This window comes from Mytilus californianus, unplaced genomic scaffold (genome assembly GCF_021869535.1).
Source record: "Mytilus californianus isolate M0D057914Y unplaced genomic scaffold, xbMytCali1.0.p SCAF_15, whole genome shotgun sequence".
NCBI classification, from domain to species: Eukaryota; Metazoa; Mollusca; class Bivalvia; order Mytilida; family Mytilidae; genus Mytilus; species Mytilus californianus.
The window spans coordinates 20,100,912-20,117,028 of NW_026262637.1; the positions used below are offsets into that span (position 1 = coordinate 20,100,912).

The 16,117-nt window shown below is 30.7% G+C and overlaps 1 protein-coding gene across 1 annotated transcript in view; it reads right to left on the reverse strand.

Annotated features, from left to right (window-relative positions):
* Window positions 1–390: 390 nt before the first annotated feature.
* The window catches only part of LOC127725626 (adhesion G protein-coupled receptor L3-like), a 48,686-nt gene continuing 32,959 nt past the window's right edge, over window positions 391–16,117 (reverse strand). Inside the window, exons 19-28 of the mRNA XM_052232716.1 lie at window positions 15,206–15,335; window positions 14,418–14,568; window positions 13,715–13,784; window positions 12,757–12,823; window positions 9,690–9,775; window positions 9,272–9,398; window positions 7,875–7,991; window positions 3,348–3,405; window positions 2,533–2,753; window positions 391–2,088 (exon numbers count right to left, since the gene is read on the reverse strand). Of these exons, the coding sequence (XP_052088676.1) occupies window positions 1,789–2,088; window positions 2,533–2,753; window positions 3,348–3,405; window positions 7,875–7,991; window positions 9,272–9,398; window positions 9,690–9,775; window positions 12,757–12,823; window positions 13,715–13,784; window positions 14,418–14,568; window positions 15,206–15,335 (1,327 nt within the window). The 3' untranslated portion in view covers window positions 391–1,788. The remainder of the gene's footprint in view (window positions 2,089–2,532; window positions 2,754–3,347; window positions 3,406–7,874; window positions 7,992–9,271; window positions 9,399–9,689; window positions 9,776–12,756; window positions 12,824–13,714; window positions 13,785–14,417; window positions 14,569–15,205; window positions 15,336–16,117) is intronic.

The window sequence follows — 16,117 nt, forward strand, 5'->3', positions numbered from 1 at the left end:
CCGTCATAAGTTTTTTGTTTACTATTTCGTCGTTATTATTTTGGAAACTGTTTCTTTGACTTATGGTTATGATTTGTCTCTTGTTATATACCATGCTTCTTCAAGCCATGACTGTCAAATATGCATAAAACAGGGACAATATAAATATAGCAATTGTTAAGTAATTTCTAGTAGAGTTGAGTTACACGATCGTGCGATGTAGTGATATTAATAAAAAATATTTTTTGAAGTTATTTTGTAAGATTTTTTTTCTGTCTGGAACAGCATTTATACTAAAATATTTTAAGACGGATACAATTTAGCAACAACTTGACAGTTATTTTCTACAAAATACAATGTGCGTTCTGTTTTTCAGGATATGAACAGGTATACCACCAAAGAACATGAATGAAATGTTACTATTTTTTTATTGAATAAAATATAATAATTGTGTTAACATATATGAAATAACTAGCAATAAATGTATACAAAGATATATAATAAACTGAACACAATTGAGTATACGATAATGCCGTTAGGAAATTGAATAATATCACCAGGTATATTGGTTGTATAAAAGTTAGAAAATAAAAACTTGAAGAGATACATAATGGTGTAAAAAACGAGTATGTTTGATTTATTAAAAAAATATATGTATATACACACAAAGTTGTAAAATCGTTTATAAAATGCATAAATCGATTGTCCTACAAATAAAAAAAAATTAAAATGTTTTTTTTAAACTGAAAACTAGCAAATGAGAAATTTAAATGCACCAAAAGTAGCATGATAAAAATGGAAAGGCACTCTGAGGTAGCTATTCGGCTTTCCTAAACGATCAGATTCTAGAACATATTTTTCGCACAGTAGTAAATCCTCCATATGTAAACTCAATATAGCAAGAACATATAGAATGCTATATTATAGAGTTCTTAGGGGAGAAGTAACGTGAGACAATATATCTGCTTAGATACCTGATTATTTTGATTTTCGAAAAGTCGCGTAAAAAGATAATGATAAAGTGTCATTTACTTATCAAGACAAGGGGAATACATCAGCGGTTAGTAAGTAACATATAAGGTTATTTTAGTACAAACAGGGGAAAAATCAAATGTCAAATATTAAAAAGAACTGTTTTGTGTTTCAGTAGTTAACATAGTTCTGTAAGAACATAGCATTTGCAAATGTTTATTATCACATCATAAATGAACCATTGAGTTTTACTTTTCTTTTGGCTTTAAGTCGTGTTGTGTTTTGGAAGTAAAAGTTATCTTTTTATACGATAAAATAAATTGATCTAAAGTACAATATATAATATTTAATGGTTAGCAAAAAAAAAAATTAAAAATAAAATAAAATAAAAACATAGATTGTAAAATATCAGCTGCTACTCAAATGTGAACTTGTTTTGAAGATAAAAGAATGGGCCAAGTTGAACAACAAAGAAATGCCCGACAGTCATTTAGAACAACACTAATGTTTTCTTTTTTGATTTACATCTTTTATAAAGAAGACTTGCCTTTTATTAGTCACATAGACCACTGCTATGTACAGTTCTGTTTAATTAGATTTAAATTGCTGCTCAATATATAATCAGTATCTTTATAACATATATTTAGAAGATGACATGAATAGGTCAATTTTTCGATATTCATTGGCTATTTGAAAAATCGATTTTATATTTTTTTTCATGTATGTCTATATCTTATGCCAATGTTTAACTGTAAAAAAATAATATTCCGGCTATATAAGATATATTTGATATGAACATGTTCAAATTCACTAGATTACTTCACGTCACTGTTTAACTTAACAGTCAGCCGACCACCTTATTTTGTTGCCTCTTTGACCCTGAATTTCATCTGGTATTCTTTGTCGCTCATTTTCGAATGTGGAAGAAGGATTTTCCACAGCAGGCCGCCTGGTCTGATCATTTGACATGACGGGATTATCAAAATAATACACACTGATGCTTTCAGGGCGGCTGTTGTATTGGCTTCTTCTTTGGTCTTTCTTGTGAATTTTCCCTCCGTCTTGGCTCTGTTTTCCTGATGCAACGGTTTGGGATCGTCTTAAGACAACATCTTTGTTGTCATTAGATTGTTGGTGCTAAGAAAGTAATGATAATTTTTTATATTTGTTTTTATAATCAAATTAAATACTTATAAACTGGTATTTTAATGTAAGAAAGCCAATTATGTCACTGGTATATAAAGAACACTTAATGGGGTTCGTGTTGCTCAGTCTTGTGTTTTGTGTACTGTTGTTTGTCTGTTGGTCTTTTTCTTTTTTAGTCATGGCGTTGTCAGTTTATTTTCGACTTATGAGTTTGAATGTCCCTTTGGTATCTTTCGCCTATCTTTAAGAGGCAATGATTGTTCCTCTACTTCTTCGGCTTTTTAATGACTTACATGACATGTTGAATGGCATTAAATAATCAGATCTAAGTTTCCAGTTTCCATCCAGACTTGTAATTGAATTAATTTGCATTCAGAATCAATCAATTTCATTGTTACATCTAATAAATTCATACATATCTTTAAAATAATCTACCTTTCTGTTACCTCCGTCTGATTTCGATTTGTTCTGAACACTAGTTTGTTTTCCATTATCAGCTTTGACAGGTCCGTGCACATCTTTTGTGGTTTTTGAATAGTTTTCTGGTGCTATGCCGTTATCCCCTTTAAGGCTATTTTGATTGACATGTTTATTATTCTCAATACTTGTGACCAGACTTTCATCAAATTTGCTTGCTCTCAAAATGCTAGATGATTCTGTAAAAAAAGAAGTAACCGAATCCCATGTTAAAAATGCTAACAATTATATACCATATGTCTTACATAGATGTTTAATGTGCCATTATTAAAATTCTGATTTAAGAATGTTTTCCAAAAATTAAAACAAGTTTCCGAGTATTGCAAAATAGTTGAATTGCATTTAAAGTCTGCCCTAACTAAGAGTTGTCTTCTTTTATGAAATATTTTATATTTCGAAACAAAGTCGGTAATTGGAAAATATTCAATGTTATCTTTTCGAAAGTTTAACACCATGATTTGCTAGACAGTTACATGTGCGAAGTATCTGTGTCACAGATGACCCCGGATATGTTATAGCCAAAAGCCTTTTCTCCTCTCCTAGTTGTTAACCAATCAAACGAACTACCGCATTTGCATGTAATGAACACTGAATATTTAATTATCTATAAAGTATTTTGTTAATTTTGTTTGTTTCATTATCTTTTTCTTTTGAGCATGAAGTTTTCTGTTCTTTCGACGTTTGATGTTTAAATGCCCCTTGGTATATTCCTTTATTTTTCAAATAATGTTTGAAAGGCAAATAGCATATTGCTTTCTTATCGTAAACCTTACCCGACGAGTCTCTTTGTGACTCACTGGTGGAAGTAACAAAACTTTCTCTTGTAGTTTTCTGAAGACAAACAAGGACAGTATTCGATCTTTACACGCATACAATCAAGAAAATTTCTGTTATCGGCAGTTGTTCTATAGTGAAACTTCTGACTGGTCTATTTGTTCAATATGTTAATTTTTGTAAAACATCATCTTTCAATCTTAGGGAAGCCATCTAAGTAGAAAAAACTGTTCCCTTTTATCCCATGATATTTAGAGCCCAATTTCCATTGAGTTTGGTTATTCCAGGTTGTAAACAACTGGAAATGATTGCCGCTAATTATACAATATTAGTTTGTCTGTGATAAAGTTTGAAATAAAATGCAGAAATCATATAATTAGTATTTTCTGTATGAATTCATACATAATCAATGGCGACTGATAGCAATTTAAGCTCGACATATGGTAATGGCTTTAACCTGTTATAGGAAAATGTAAATATAAACTACACTTAGTTGATATCACCATCCGCAGCATAACTCTAAAATGGTAAATGTCCAACCTGACCTGTATACTATGGTTCGTGATATTGTTTAAAGACAACGAAAGGAAATAAATCTTGAAAGGTAAATGTGAAAACCATCAATATTTAACTTTCCCTGTACTTTATGGTCCATGACATAGTATATTAATTTCAAAACGTTTTGTCAAACTATACATAACTCTTCGTATCATCCCGAAACAAAAAATTGACAGACGGACGAACGGACTGGAATATACGTCACTGTATACCCCGCCTCATGCCTGGTTATAACAAAAAGAGACAACAACTCAATGACACAAATAACCAAATGATCTCCATGTTTTCTTTAGCTAATAGTGTTGTACAATTCCAGTTGAAACGAACACCGCCTAAATTATTTAAACCCAATCATCATTTATCATTCATTTACGCATGACAAACTGAATTGTAGAATAAATACTAACTTGTGAGCTTTGTTTGGAATAAATTGTCGAATTATAGGTTAGACAATACTTGGTCATGTTTTATGAAGATTTAAAGCCCAAGGCCAAGTATTGTCTGACCAATTTAGAACATATTCACACTTTCGAGTGACCTTACAAAATTATCCTTTCCCATTGTAATATTCAAACCTAAATAAGAGTTCACTTTTTATAATAAAGTGAATTTAGCACATACTTACAACTTCTCGTCCAATCAAATTGCTTATATTTACCTTCTAATTTTCATAGTACATACTTTTCCTGTGTACTAAGTAACTACGCATGAATGACCACAAGGGTAAGATTTCATTGTATCGTAATCAAGATATTTAAAACAAAAATTGCCACTGGCTATTTTGAAATAAAATGCTGTGTCCCAAATTAAATTAAATAGTTTGTAATTAGTTTTCACGTTGATTTATAAATATCCTGCTATTAAAATCTTTGGATCTAAAAAATGTTTTTGACAATTGCAAATTTTATCATTTAAATAAAGGGTAATACATATGGTTCTTTATACCTTGATTAGAGTACAACGATATCTTAAAATTATGATAATGTATCATCCATGCAGATACTTTGTACACAGAAAAGTGTGTACTATGAAACCTTGTGAAGGAAAATTAAAGCAACTTGGTGATAATTTTTTAAACTTTCTTAAGGAAGGTGATCTATTTCGTCATGAATTGATTGATTTATTGATTATTGGTTGCTTACTGTCCAGTGGCAAATATTTCATGCATGTTTAGGACGATGTCATGAATTGAAAAACTGTGATTATGTCTGAAGATAAAGTGCCACCTATATATATATAAACATATTCTGATAAATCTTTTAGTTTTTACTTTGAGATAATAAAAAAAAACACAAAACACAAAACCTATAATCTCTGATCTATTGGTAGTTGCTTTTTAATGCCTATCTGCTAGACTATATCTATGGGGACAAACTATCTATATGTTTCAAATTTATTATAGCTTTAGTTTTACTGTGAAATTAAAAAATGTTTTCAAAACATGTAAAGCTTCCACTGCAATTTAATTATTGCCGGCTTTTAGTCAATTTATTTTGTCATCTTACCATGTAAGAAGAACATGTATAGTAAAACACCGCTTTATATCAGTATACATACTTACACCAGCAGCTACCATCTTTTCATTCTGGAGTGAAGGGCCTTTTGAAATCACATATTTTACAATGATACTAGTGAGTAGATTTACAAAACTTCGTTAATGAGCTCCGTTTTACAAACACATGTGATACAAGTAGTCAGCCAAAATAAACTATCAATAGACCAATTAAAAGATTACTCGAGTTGTAAATATGTGCTAAATTGGATAGTCTATGAAAAGGTATATACTATGAAATTAAGAGCTCGGGGCAAGCCCCTCGCTCTAAATTTCATAGTATGTACCTTTCCATAGACTAACCTAGACGTATAACATAGGTAATGATCATTTCAATGGATGCAATGAAATAGCACTGACATAGTTTGTGAGGACAATAAGGATAAATTGTTCAAACATTTGAGTTTTTCTTCTACTTCAGGTAAAATTGAATACTTATATATCTTCATTTTTTTTTAAAAGTACACAATGTCATAGAAATCCGCTTTTTGAAATTTGATTTTTTTTTATAATTATAAAACTCGCTGTATAAATATCTAAATTCAGACCATTCAACATTAGATGCTTACTTTTTATTGATAAATGGACATGTATTGTGTTTTTCAAAAAAAAAAATCCTTTGCTTTATATATCAGCAGTCTGACATTGTTTTTTTGAAAGAAAAAAAAATTGACTCGAATGTCAGGTATATAAATTGAATAGATATTATTTTACCTACATCTTTACCCCAATTCATTTTTTGTTTATCATATATATGTGTACCAATACAAAATATATAAACATTTGCAAAATTAAAAAAAAAAATTTTTTTTTTATTCTTTTCTCTTTCATCTTTAATAAGTAAGCTATTTTCCCAAGGAAAATGCCTCAGGGGATTGTACACTTCGTTAGTGTAGTTCTTAAGAGTTCACTTTCATAATTCATCTACAATGAAAAGTCATCCATGTATAGCATTTTTAGCACATACTTACAACTTCTCGTCCAATCAAATTGCTTATATTTGCCTTCTAATTTTCATAGTACATACTTTTCCCGTGTACTAAGTAACTACGCACGAATGACCACAAGGGTAAGATTTCATTGCATCGTAATCAAGATATTTAAAACAAAAATTGCCACTGGCTATTTTGAAATAAAATGATGTGTTCCAAATTAAATTAAATAGTTTGTAATTAGTTTTCACGTTGATTTTTAAATATCCTGCTATTAAAATCTTTGGATCTAAAAAATGTTTTTGACAATTGCAAATTTCTTTCATTTAAATAAAGGGTAATACATATGGTTCTTTATACCTTGATTAGAGTACAACGATATCTCAAAATTATGATAATGTATCATCCATGCAATTACTTTGTACACAAAAAAGTGTGTACTATGAAACCTTGTGAAGGGAAATTAAAGCAACTTGGTGATAATTTTTTAAAATTTCTCAAGGAAGGTGATCCATTTCGTCATGAATTGATTGATTTATTGATTATTGGTTGCTTAATTTCCAGTGGCAAATATTTCATGCATGTTCAGGACGATGTCATGAATTGAAAAACTGTGATTATGTCTGAAGATAATGTGCCACCTATATATATATATATATATATAAACATATTCTGATAAATCTTTTAGTTTTTACTTTGAAATAAGAAACAAAAAGAATAAAAAACACAAAACCTAAAATCTCTGATTTATTGGCAGTTGCTTTTTAATGCCTATCTGCTAGACTATATCTATGGGGACAAACTATCTATATGTTTCAAATTTATTATAGCTTTAGTTTTACTGTGAAATTACAAAATGTTTTCAAAACATGTAAAGCTTCCACTGCAATTTAATTATTGCCTGCTTTTGGTCAATTTATTTGGTCATCTTACCATGTAAGAAGAACATGTATAGTAAAACACCGCTTTATATCAATATACATACTTACACCAACAGCTACCATCTTTTCATTCTGGAGTGAAGGGCCTTTTGAAATAACATATTTTACAATGATACTAGTGAGTAGATTTACAAAACTTCGTTAATGAGCTCCGTTTTACAAACCTGTGATACAAGTAGTCAGCCAAACTAAACTATCAATAGACCAATTTAAAGATTACTCGAGTTGTAAATATGTGCTAAATTGGATAGTCTATGAAAAGGTATATACTAACCTAGACATAATGCATGGAAAGCCATGTACTATGAAAATTAGAGGGAAAAACTGACTTTTCATTGGACGAGAAGGGGTGAGTATGTTCTAATAAATACTAACTTGTGAGATTTTTTTGAGTAAATTATAAAAAGAATACTAACTTGTGAGCTTTGTTTTCAGTAAATTGTAGAATAAATATTAACTTATGAGCTTTGTTTTGAGTGAATTGTCGAATAATTTTCTAACTTGTGAGCTCTGTTTTCAGTAAATTGTAGAAGACATACTAACTTGTGAGCTTTGTTTTGAGTAAATTGATGATTTATCAGCTTTCTTTACTCGCATCGTTTGTATTCCTTCTCGAATCTGTTGGTTTAAAACTGTATGAAATAGGAATATGAAAAATCCCTGAAATCATAAGATAAAAAAGATCTTAAAAGATTGCTTCAAATTCCAGAGTATTTATTAATTCAAGTATGTTACAACTCCCTCAGGCAAAGTTAATCTTTTAAATATCTGTTTTTTATGTCCCTTTTGGTCATATAGCTCCACATGTGTTTCGGTTCTTACACGTCCTTGGCTTTTCATTTTTTTTTTAGCTTTGACCGTTCCTGATATAAGAAAATCCAGAAAAGAACTTCGAACGCTTAACATTTATAAGGTTTTATTTTCATTTACAAGACATACAATGATGTGAACATGTTATTCAATAAAGATTCACGGAATACAGGACATGTGCTCCCAATCCACACATTACACTACACTCGACGACATTCACTAATTGTCATTTTAAAACGTCAAATAGACATCGCTGACTGTAGTTCACATCGTTTAACCGTTTCAAAAAACGTGAATTAGTATGTTTCATTATTCCGTCGAATGCATATGACGGATTCTATCGTAAATTTTGGGGTAAACCGATTTTATGTTATCGAAAAATGAATCGTTCGATTTTAACATCAATGTTTAAGGAAATTAATTACACATGCTTTCAATTTTCATTTAATTATTCATAACCTTTTTGGTTTTTCCTGGGACAAAGCATGTATTTCCCTCTAGAAACTACGACATTTATTTGAATAATTTCTACTAACAAGAAATTTGTAAATTATTTTTTATGACTTTCACATACTGTTTGATATACGTTTTGTTTTATACATTTCATATAAACGTCCGAGACGATCTATTACCTTGAAAAGCCAATAAAGTTTATAATTAAAAAAAAATTAAAAAAACCAAGACCACAAACCTTTCTTTTGTCAATAAATTGGATTTTATAATGCAAAATCTGTTGTCTTAGACATGACAATGTTGGTATCTATTTATTCGATATCCAACATTCTTTGTCCTGTTGTCTATGGATATTGTCTCATTAGCAATCATACTATTAATATTTCCTATAGTAAAAAAGATCGAAGCATTTGCACACCTGTGTTTTATTTTACACATTTATCATATATTGTATAACTAAATTGAATTTTTTTTGTTAAAAGATAATGTGTAACTCTTACATTTCTACTTCGTGCTTAATTTGGGCTTTCAACTATTTTAATTCGAGCACTAACTGAAGACGAAAATCGAATGTCGTACAAAATTATTAGCATGGTATTTCAAATGAGTTTACAAGTTAATCTGAAATATTTCTTTTGGATTTGTTATATATCAAACCGCAGACCTAATGAATTTACCTGTAAAGAGTTAAACACTGCAAACAAATATTGGAACACAACCGTATCCTCATTAACGGAGAACACACCTAGGACCCATGTGACACCAAACAATGGTAATATAACACACAAACTCCTTATTCCAGCTCTGGAATGGAAATAACATTTTATCATAGTAAAACTTAAAAGATGCAAGATACATGTATTTAAGCCCAAAGTCAATAAACGGTTGTAGAGATGATTTCATCCAGCTTAAAGATTTTCTTTATGGTTATGGAAAGAATTTCTTAAGAGCGGACACGGCAACTAATGAATGTTTGAATCTTATAGTTTAATTCTATATTACTCAAATATCAATATTTAATGAACTTGTTTCAATTGGATGTAAAATTCCTATATATATCTCAGATCCTAAGCACGAACATGTTTAGTAACCTACTTTGCTCGTTCTTTGGTTGTCTTGTCCATCATTGCATGAGTGGCGAACATTGTTCTCAACACCAAAATGAGAATAATAAGGTTTATCTATAAATGATAGAGATTATGTATTCATTAGCTATCTTATTTGAAACAAGTAAAACATTTGTAAAAGAATATTGCTATAGACCACGATTTTTTTATGAAGACAAATCTTTATAATAAAGTTAGATATATATATTAAGAAAGTTTGAATAACAGCTAATTTTTTATTGATATCGAGAAGTTGTATATTTAAACAAAAACATATTACAGAAAAACCAATACTACATTACATCGAAGTCCTACAGCTTGAAACGGAAAACAAAATATTTTGGAATGAAAATGCGAATTTAAATTGATAAACACAATGTTGTCGAATTACAATTGAATCAAAATATATACAAGAGCAAGAACTGATAATAATAAAAATTTTATATAATCAAGGATAAAAACGCATTTGTTCAAATGAATAGAAGATTATTTGATTCCATTATGTAGGTATACAGCCTTTTTTATTTTTATTAAAACTATATATTTCCAATTGATTTGGCCTCTTTCACTAACCGCTATTTTTCTTGTCGTCGCTGATTATAATTTTTTTTAAATAAACGCCAACACCACAATAACTGGAATAAAATAGTTCGACGGTTGAGATCTAAAAAACTTATTTAATCAAGATTTCAAGATGTTTGATAACGCTCAGACACATAAATGTGTAACACGAGGTCAAAGTATAATACATAAACAATTGAATGACGAAATGAGCATGCAGTACTTTTTAAACACATAGAAATACATTTGTAAATATTTTAGAATAAACAAGCAATTTTCTTAATAAAAAATGATAGTCGTTTGTAGACTTCCATATTACATATGGACAATAATCCTTCCATTTTAATGTATTGCGGATTAATAGTATACTATCTAGGTAAGTATTGGTTTCTATAATTAACAATAGAATCATGTTGACATACAAATAAAATATGAAATTCATCACCAACAAATTTATGACATAAAGTACATATTCTCTCTGGTCTAGGTATATTTTGCCAACGGCCTGTCTCGATTGGAAAACGTAAGTTCGATGTCCTTAATTTAGTTACCCACCCTCTGTTCTGTTCAGATAGTCTGATCAGATATTTTTCTAATCCAAAGTCCTTTTTAAATGTCCCATAAAATTGTCCCCGAGATGAATTTTCTATATCGCCAAACCATGAGGTAATAAACTGATCACTCAATATTCGATCGAGATAATTTTTATCACAAAAGCCAATTTGATTCATGAAAATATATCCCAGACCAGTGTTGTTAAATATTGATTCTACAGAATCAATCCATTTGAAAACATAATGACCATGATTCTTCAATGATAACATCAGCCTGTACAAAGCAGTACTGAGTTTACTGCTATTGTTTACAACTTTACACCAATACGAAATCATTCTACATTTAACTCGAATTTGCAAAGGAAATCTTCCCAATTCTCCATACACCATAAAATTGGGTGTAGTATTTCGAACTTTTAAAATTCTTTTGCAATATTTCAAATGCATCTGTTCAGTAATTTTCAAATTCTCAAAACCCCAAACTTCAGAATCATATAAAAGAATTGGTTCTATCATGGAATCAAATAATTTCAGTTGCAAATCTATAGGAATGTTTTCGTTTCTAACAATTCTATGTATAAAATGCATCCATTTTTGTGCTTGATCAATAAGTTTCTTTTTGGTATCTAAAAAAGTACCGTTATATTTAAAGATAACACCTAAATAAGAAATTTTTTTAACAATCTCAAGTTCTTTGTCTTGTAATAAAAATTTAAATTTCTTTTTACTTTTCCTCTTTCTAAAAATCATAACCTTTGTTTTATTTAAATTTACTTCTAATTTCCACTTTTCACAATATAACTGAAAAATGTTTAGTGATCGCTGCATACCTTCTTCTGTTTCAGATAAAATTACAGTATCATCTGCATATAATATAACAAATAATTCAAAAAATATGTGCAATTCACTTTGAAACTTCTCTTTTACAGTTTCTAGTGGAATCCCATCTAGACTCTTAAAGTAGTCTTCTAAGTCATTAAGAAAAATTGAAAACCAAAAAGGCGATAAATTCTCCCCCTGTCTTACACCTGCTAAACAGGGGAAAAAATCTGACTGACATCCATTATATTTTATCCTGTCATATTCATGCGCAAGTTTAAAGTCCGGAACTCGTCCGTGGTTGTGTTATGTCATCTTTGGGTGTTTTTCTAAAACTTTAATGTAAAGAATTTGGTGTTGTTAGCAGACTATTTATTGTTTATTTTTAATTCATTTAACATTTTTATTGACCAAGGACGTATCAGAGCTTGCCATATTGTAAAGGCATCGGTCTATTGTTCAAGACTGTATGTTGCTCTCTACATTTTGTTTGCTATTTTTGTATCACATCCAGTTTTTGGTAGGGTTCGTGTTGCTCAGTCTTTTGTATTCTATGTTGTGTTTTGTGTACAGTTGTTTATCTGTTGATCTGTTTTTTCCCTTTTAACCATGGCGTTGTCAATTTATTTTCGACTTATGAGTTTGAATGTTCCTTTGGTATCACGCCACTCTTTGTCGTTGGGTTGATGTCTCATTGACGTATATCCCAAATCTCCATTATTCATATTTTAGGCAGAATCGAATGTTTACCAAATTCAAATTCTAATACTTTTCAAAACAAGAATGTGTCCATAGTACAAGGATGCCCCACTCGCACTATCATTTTCTATGTTCAGTGGACCGTGTAATTGGGGCCAAAACTCTAATTTGGCATTAAGATTATAAAGATCACAAGGAACATGTGTACTAAGTTTCAAGTTGATTGGACTTCAACTTCATCAAAAACTACCTTGACCAAAAACTTTAACCTGAAGCTGGACAGACGGACGGACGGACGGACGGACGAACGAACAGACGAACGGACGCACAGACTGAAAAACATAATGCCCATAAATGGGACATAAAAAGACTTCTTATATATTTATTTGTTTATTGTAAGAATAGACATTTTATGTTTCGTACCAAAACAACAGTTAAGACAGGTCCCACAAATGCCCATATCAAGTTGGACTCAACAGAAAGCCAGCAACTGAAAAAAATTAAAACATCCATTTTAATTTTGAATGAGTCCATGCGGTTATTCAAATATTTAAACTAACAATTTGCTGATATTGTTTTTTTTTAGTACAAATTAATTTGAAATACATTTTATAAAAGTATATGAAACGCAAACAATAAGAATGAGCAATCATACCACATCTTCTTTTTTATAAATACTGCACTGAATGAGAGCTCTAGAAGCATCCTTTATATGTAAACATATGGTAACAATGTCAGTACGCATAACATGTGTTTCTGGAACAATTTTAATTAGGTATGCTTGAGATAAAAGATTTGGCAGGACAATATTAAGAAAAATTATTAAAAATAGTTTCAAAAGTTTAAAAATAATCTTTCAGTTATGTGCAAACCCGTTTCAGATGGGTGAAAATAATCAAAAGAAATGATTTTCAAAATAACTTGAGGGAATGTAGTATTTTTTATAATTTGCATTTTTTTTTAATTTGAATTCCTTTGGATGACATTTGTTGTATTTGTTGTTCCTGTACGTGGCAGGTGCGCTCCACCCCAATCGTATTATAAGATCGGTGGTTCCCTCCGGGCATTACGGCTTCAGCAATCAATAAACACTGAAATTGCCCAATAGTGCTGAAAGTGGCGTTAAACACCAATCAAGCATTCAATCAATTAATTGTATTTGTTGCAGGGGCGGATCCAGCCATTTTTAAAAGGGGGGGGGGGGGTCCCAACCCAGGATAAAGGGAGGGGGGTTCCAACTATATGTCCCCATTCAAATGCATTGATCGTCAAGAAAAAAGGGGGTTCCAACCCCTAGAACACCCCCCCTTTTGGAACCGCCACTGTGTTGTTAATCAGATAGAAATAAATTTAAAAAATATATAAAGAAAATTATAAATACTATTGAGAATTTCCATATCCGTCTAGTTTGGTTGCACCCATTGATATTCCGACTATGACAGCTGGAGAAACTACAAATAAATGATTGAAATGAGAAAATACAGAAAGTAAAAAATGATTAAATGATTAAATATATGGTTTTCTTTTGATTTCAGAATAAAAAGTCATTTCATCCCCATGAGAATAAATTTTACAGATACTTTACAAGATGACCACATATATTTTTTTTTCATTGTCGAAGCCTTGTCATCTTTCTTCGATTGTGACATCACCGAATATCACTTTTCACTGAAAATCTACTAACTACGAATAATACGACGGATGCCATATCAGGAGCAGGATCTGCAGACTCTACCAGGCCAACTTAGACCAACCCGTGTTTTTGGTTCGGCTAATTTGTCTTTAGTTTTCCGTGTAGAATTTTAGACTGTTGTTTGTTTTTCTGAAATGTATTTTACGTTTAGTGCAAGGGTGTTGTTAGTTTCTTTGATTGTCCCTTGGGTATCCTCCGTCAGATAGCAGAGCATCAGTTGAAAAATGAAAAAATAATTATATTCATAAACATTGTATATACTTTAATGTTTTCCCTTTTATGTGTATTTTCGATTGTTTTGGTGAGGTTCGTGTTTGTTTTTGTGCTCGGTATATAAACGTTATTTTTGTTATAACATATATCACATAACGTTCAAAAAGCATTACTGTACCCCAGCATGTTGGTATCAGCCATTTTGTTCTTGAAGATGTTGCAAAAACAAAAAGGACGGAAATCGCAATTTCAATTCCTTCTGCTAACATAAAGGCGAAGTCTACCAAGAAGATATAATGCAGCAGTACCGCAATAGTTGTGCAGACTTTCTAAAATTAATTAATGTATTAAAAATTAAGATACTTTGACCTATAATGGTGTACTTTTATAAATTTTGACTTGGATGGAGAGTTGTCTCATTGGCACTCATACCACATCTTCTTATATCTATAGACCGTTGGTTTTTCTGTTTGAATTGTTTTACACTAGTCATTTTGGGGCCCTTTATAGCTTGCTGTTCGGTGTGAGCCAAGGCTCCGTGTTGAAGGCCGTACTTTGACCTATCATAACTGTTTACTTTTTACACATTGTGACTTGGATGGAGAGTTGTCTTATAGGTACTCATACTACATCTCCTTATTTCTATTTCTTTAGGTTTTGTAAAGCACAAATTATTTTCAAAATATGAAATTTAATAGAATAATTGAATCAAGTTCAAACAAAAATTAATACAAAATAGAATTGATCCGGCATATTACATGTATCTTGTGTGTATTTCTTTACTAGTTCTTACCTGAAACCAAATGACTGTTGCTGATTAGGCGAATGTTTTACTTGAATACACAGTTATATGGTACGTACATAAATCCCTCTCTCTTCCCCTCTGACCAGAATACAACCAGCAAGTTTGTTTGAAACATAATTCTTCTTATTCACATGTACCCTTCTCCTAAATAAGTTACATACCTTATTGCCAGTCCGTGTTACTCCCGATAAAAATAAGATGTAGGAGATTGCCAAGGCAACACAAAAATTAACCAGTAAGATTGCTTTATCCCTTTTTATTTTTCTTCCGCGCGTATCACATGTTAGTTGTCTACAAAAATAGACAATAACACAAAAATCATTCATACAGATACTTAATCAAATTCTAAATGTTCATTACATAATATTAAATCTTTATTCTGATATGATATGTTGGCATATTTTAATCATATTCTGAATACGTCTTTGGAATCGAATAATACAGGATACGTGCAAACCAGAAGTTGGTCTCATTGCCGTATTTAATCTCGTTTCGCTAAGTGATAATATATTTATATTAATTTAATTTGTTCCTAAGTTTTAATGTTGTATACTTTAATAAATGTGATATTTTAAGTTTAACAAGGGTTTACTACCTGAAAATTTACCTAGGACGGATCCAGCCATTTATAAAAGGGGAAGGGGGGGGGGGGGTCCAACTATATGTCCCCATTCAAATGCATTGATCGTCAAAAAAAGGGGGGTTCCAACCAAACCCCTCCTCCTGGATCCGCCACTGTTTACTATCAATGCGATCAACTAAGATATAATTTTAGGGTAGGAATTCATGATTTATTATGTTGGTGCGGTCTCCTTTATAAAGGATTCTATGTTTCGGATACACTACAGCAGTATGGACAGAAATGAAGTACAATGTCTACAGTACACGGTTAAAATTTTTGTGTTTATATATTCATACTGTATTTATGTTGATATAATATGTGTTCATTAAAATATTTTGTTTTAGATGTGATGATTAAAGAGATTGTTAATTTTTCTTCAGAAAGTCTTAATTTTTTGAAGATGTTATGTATTCATTCACATGGTAAGAAAACACGTTAATATAAAGATGTA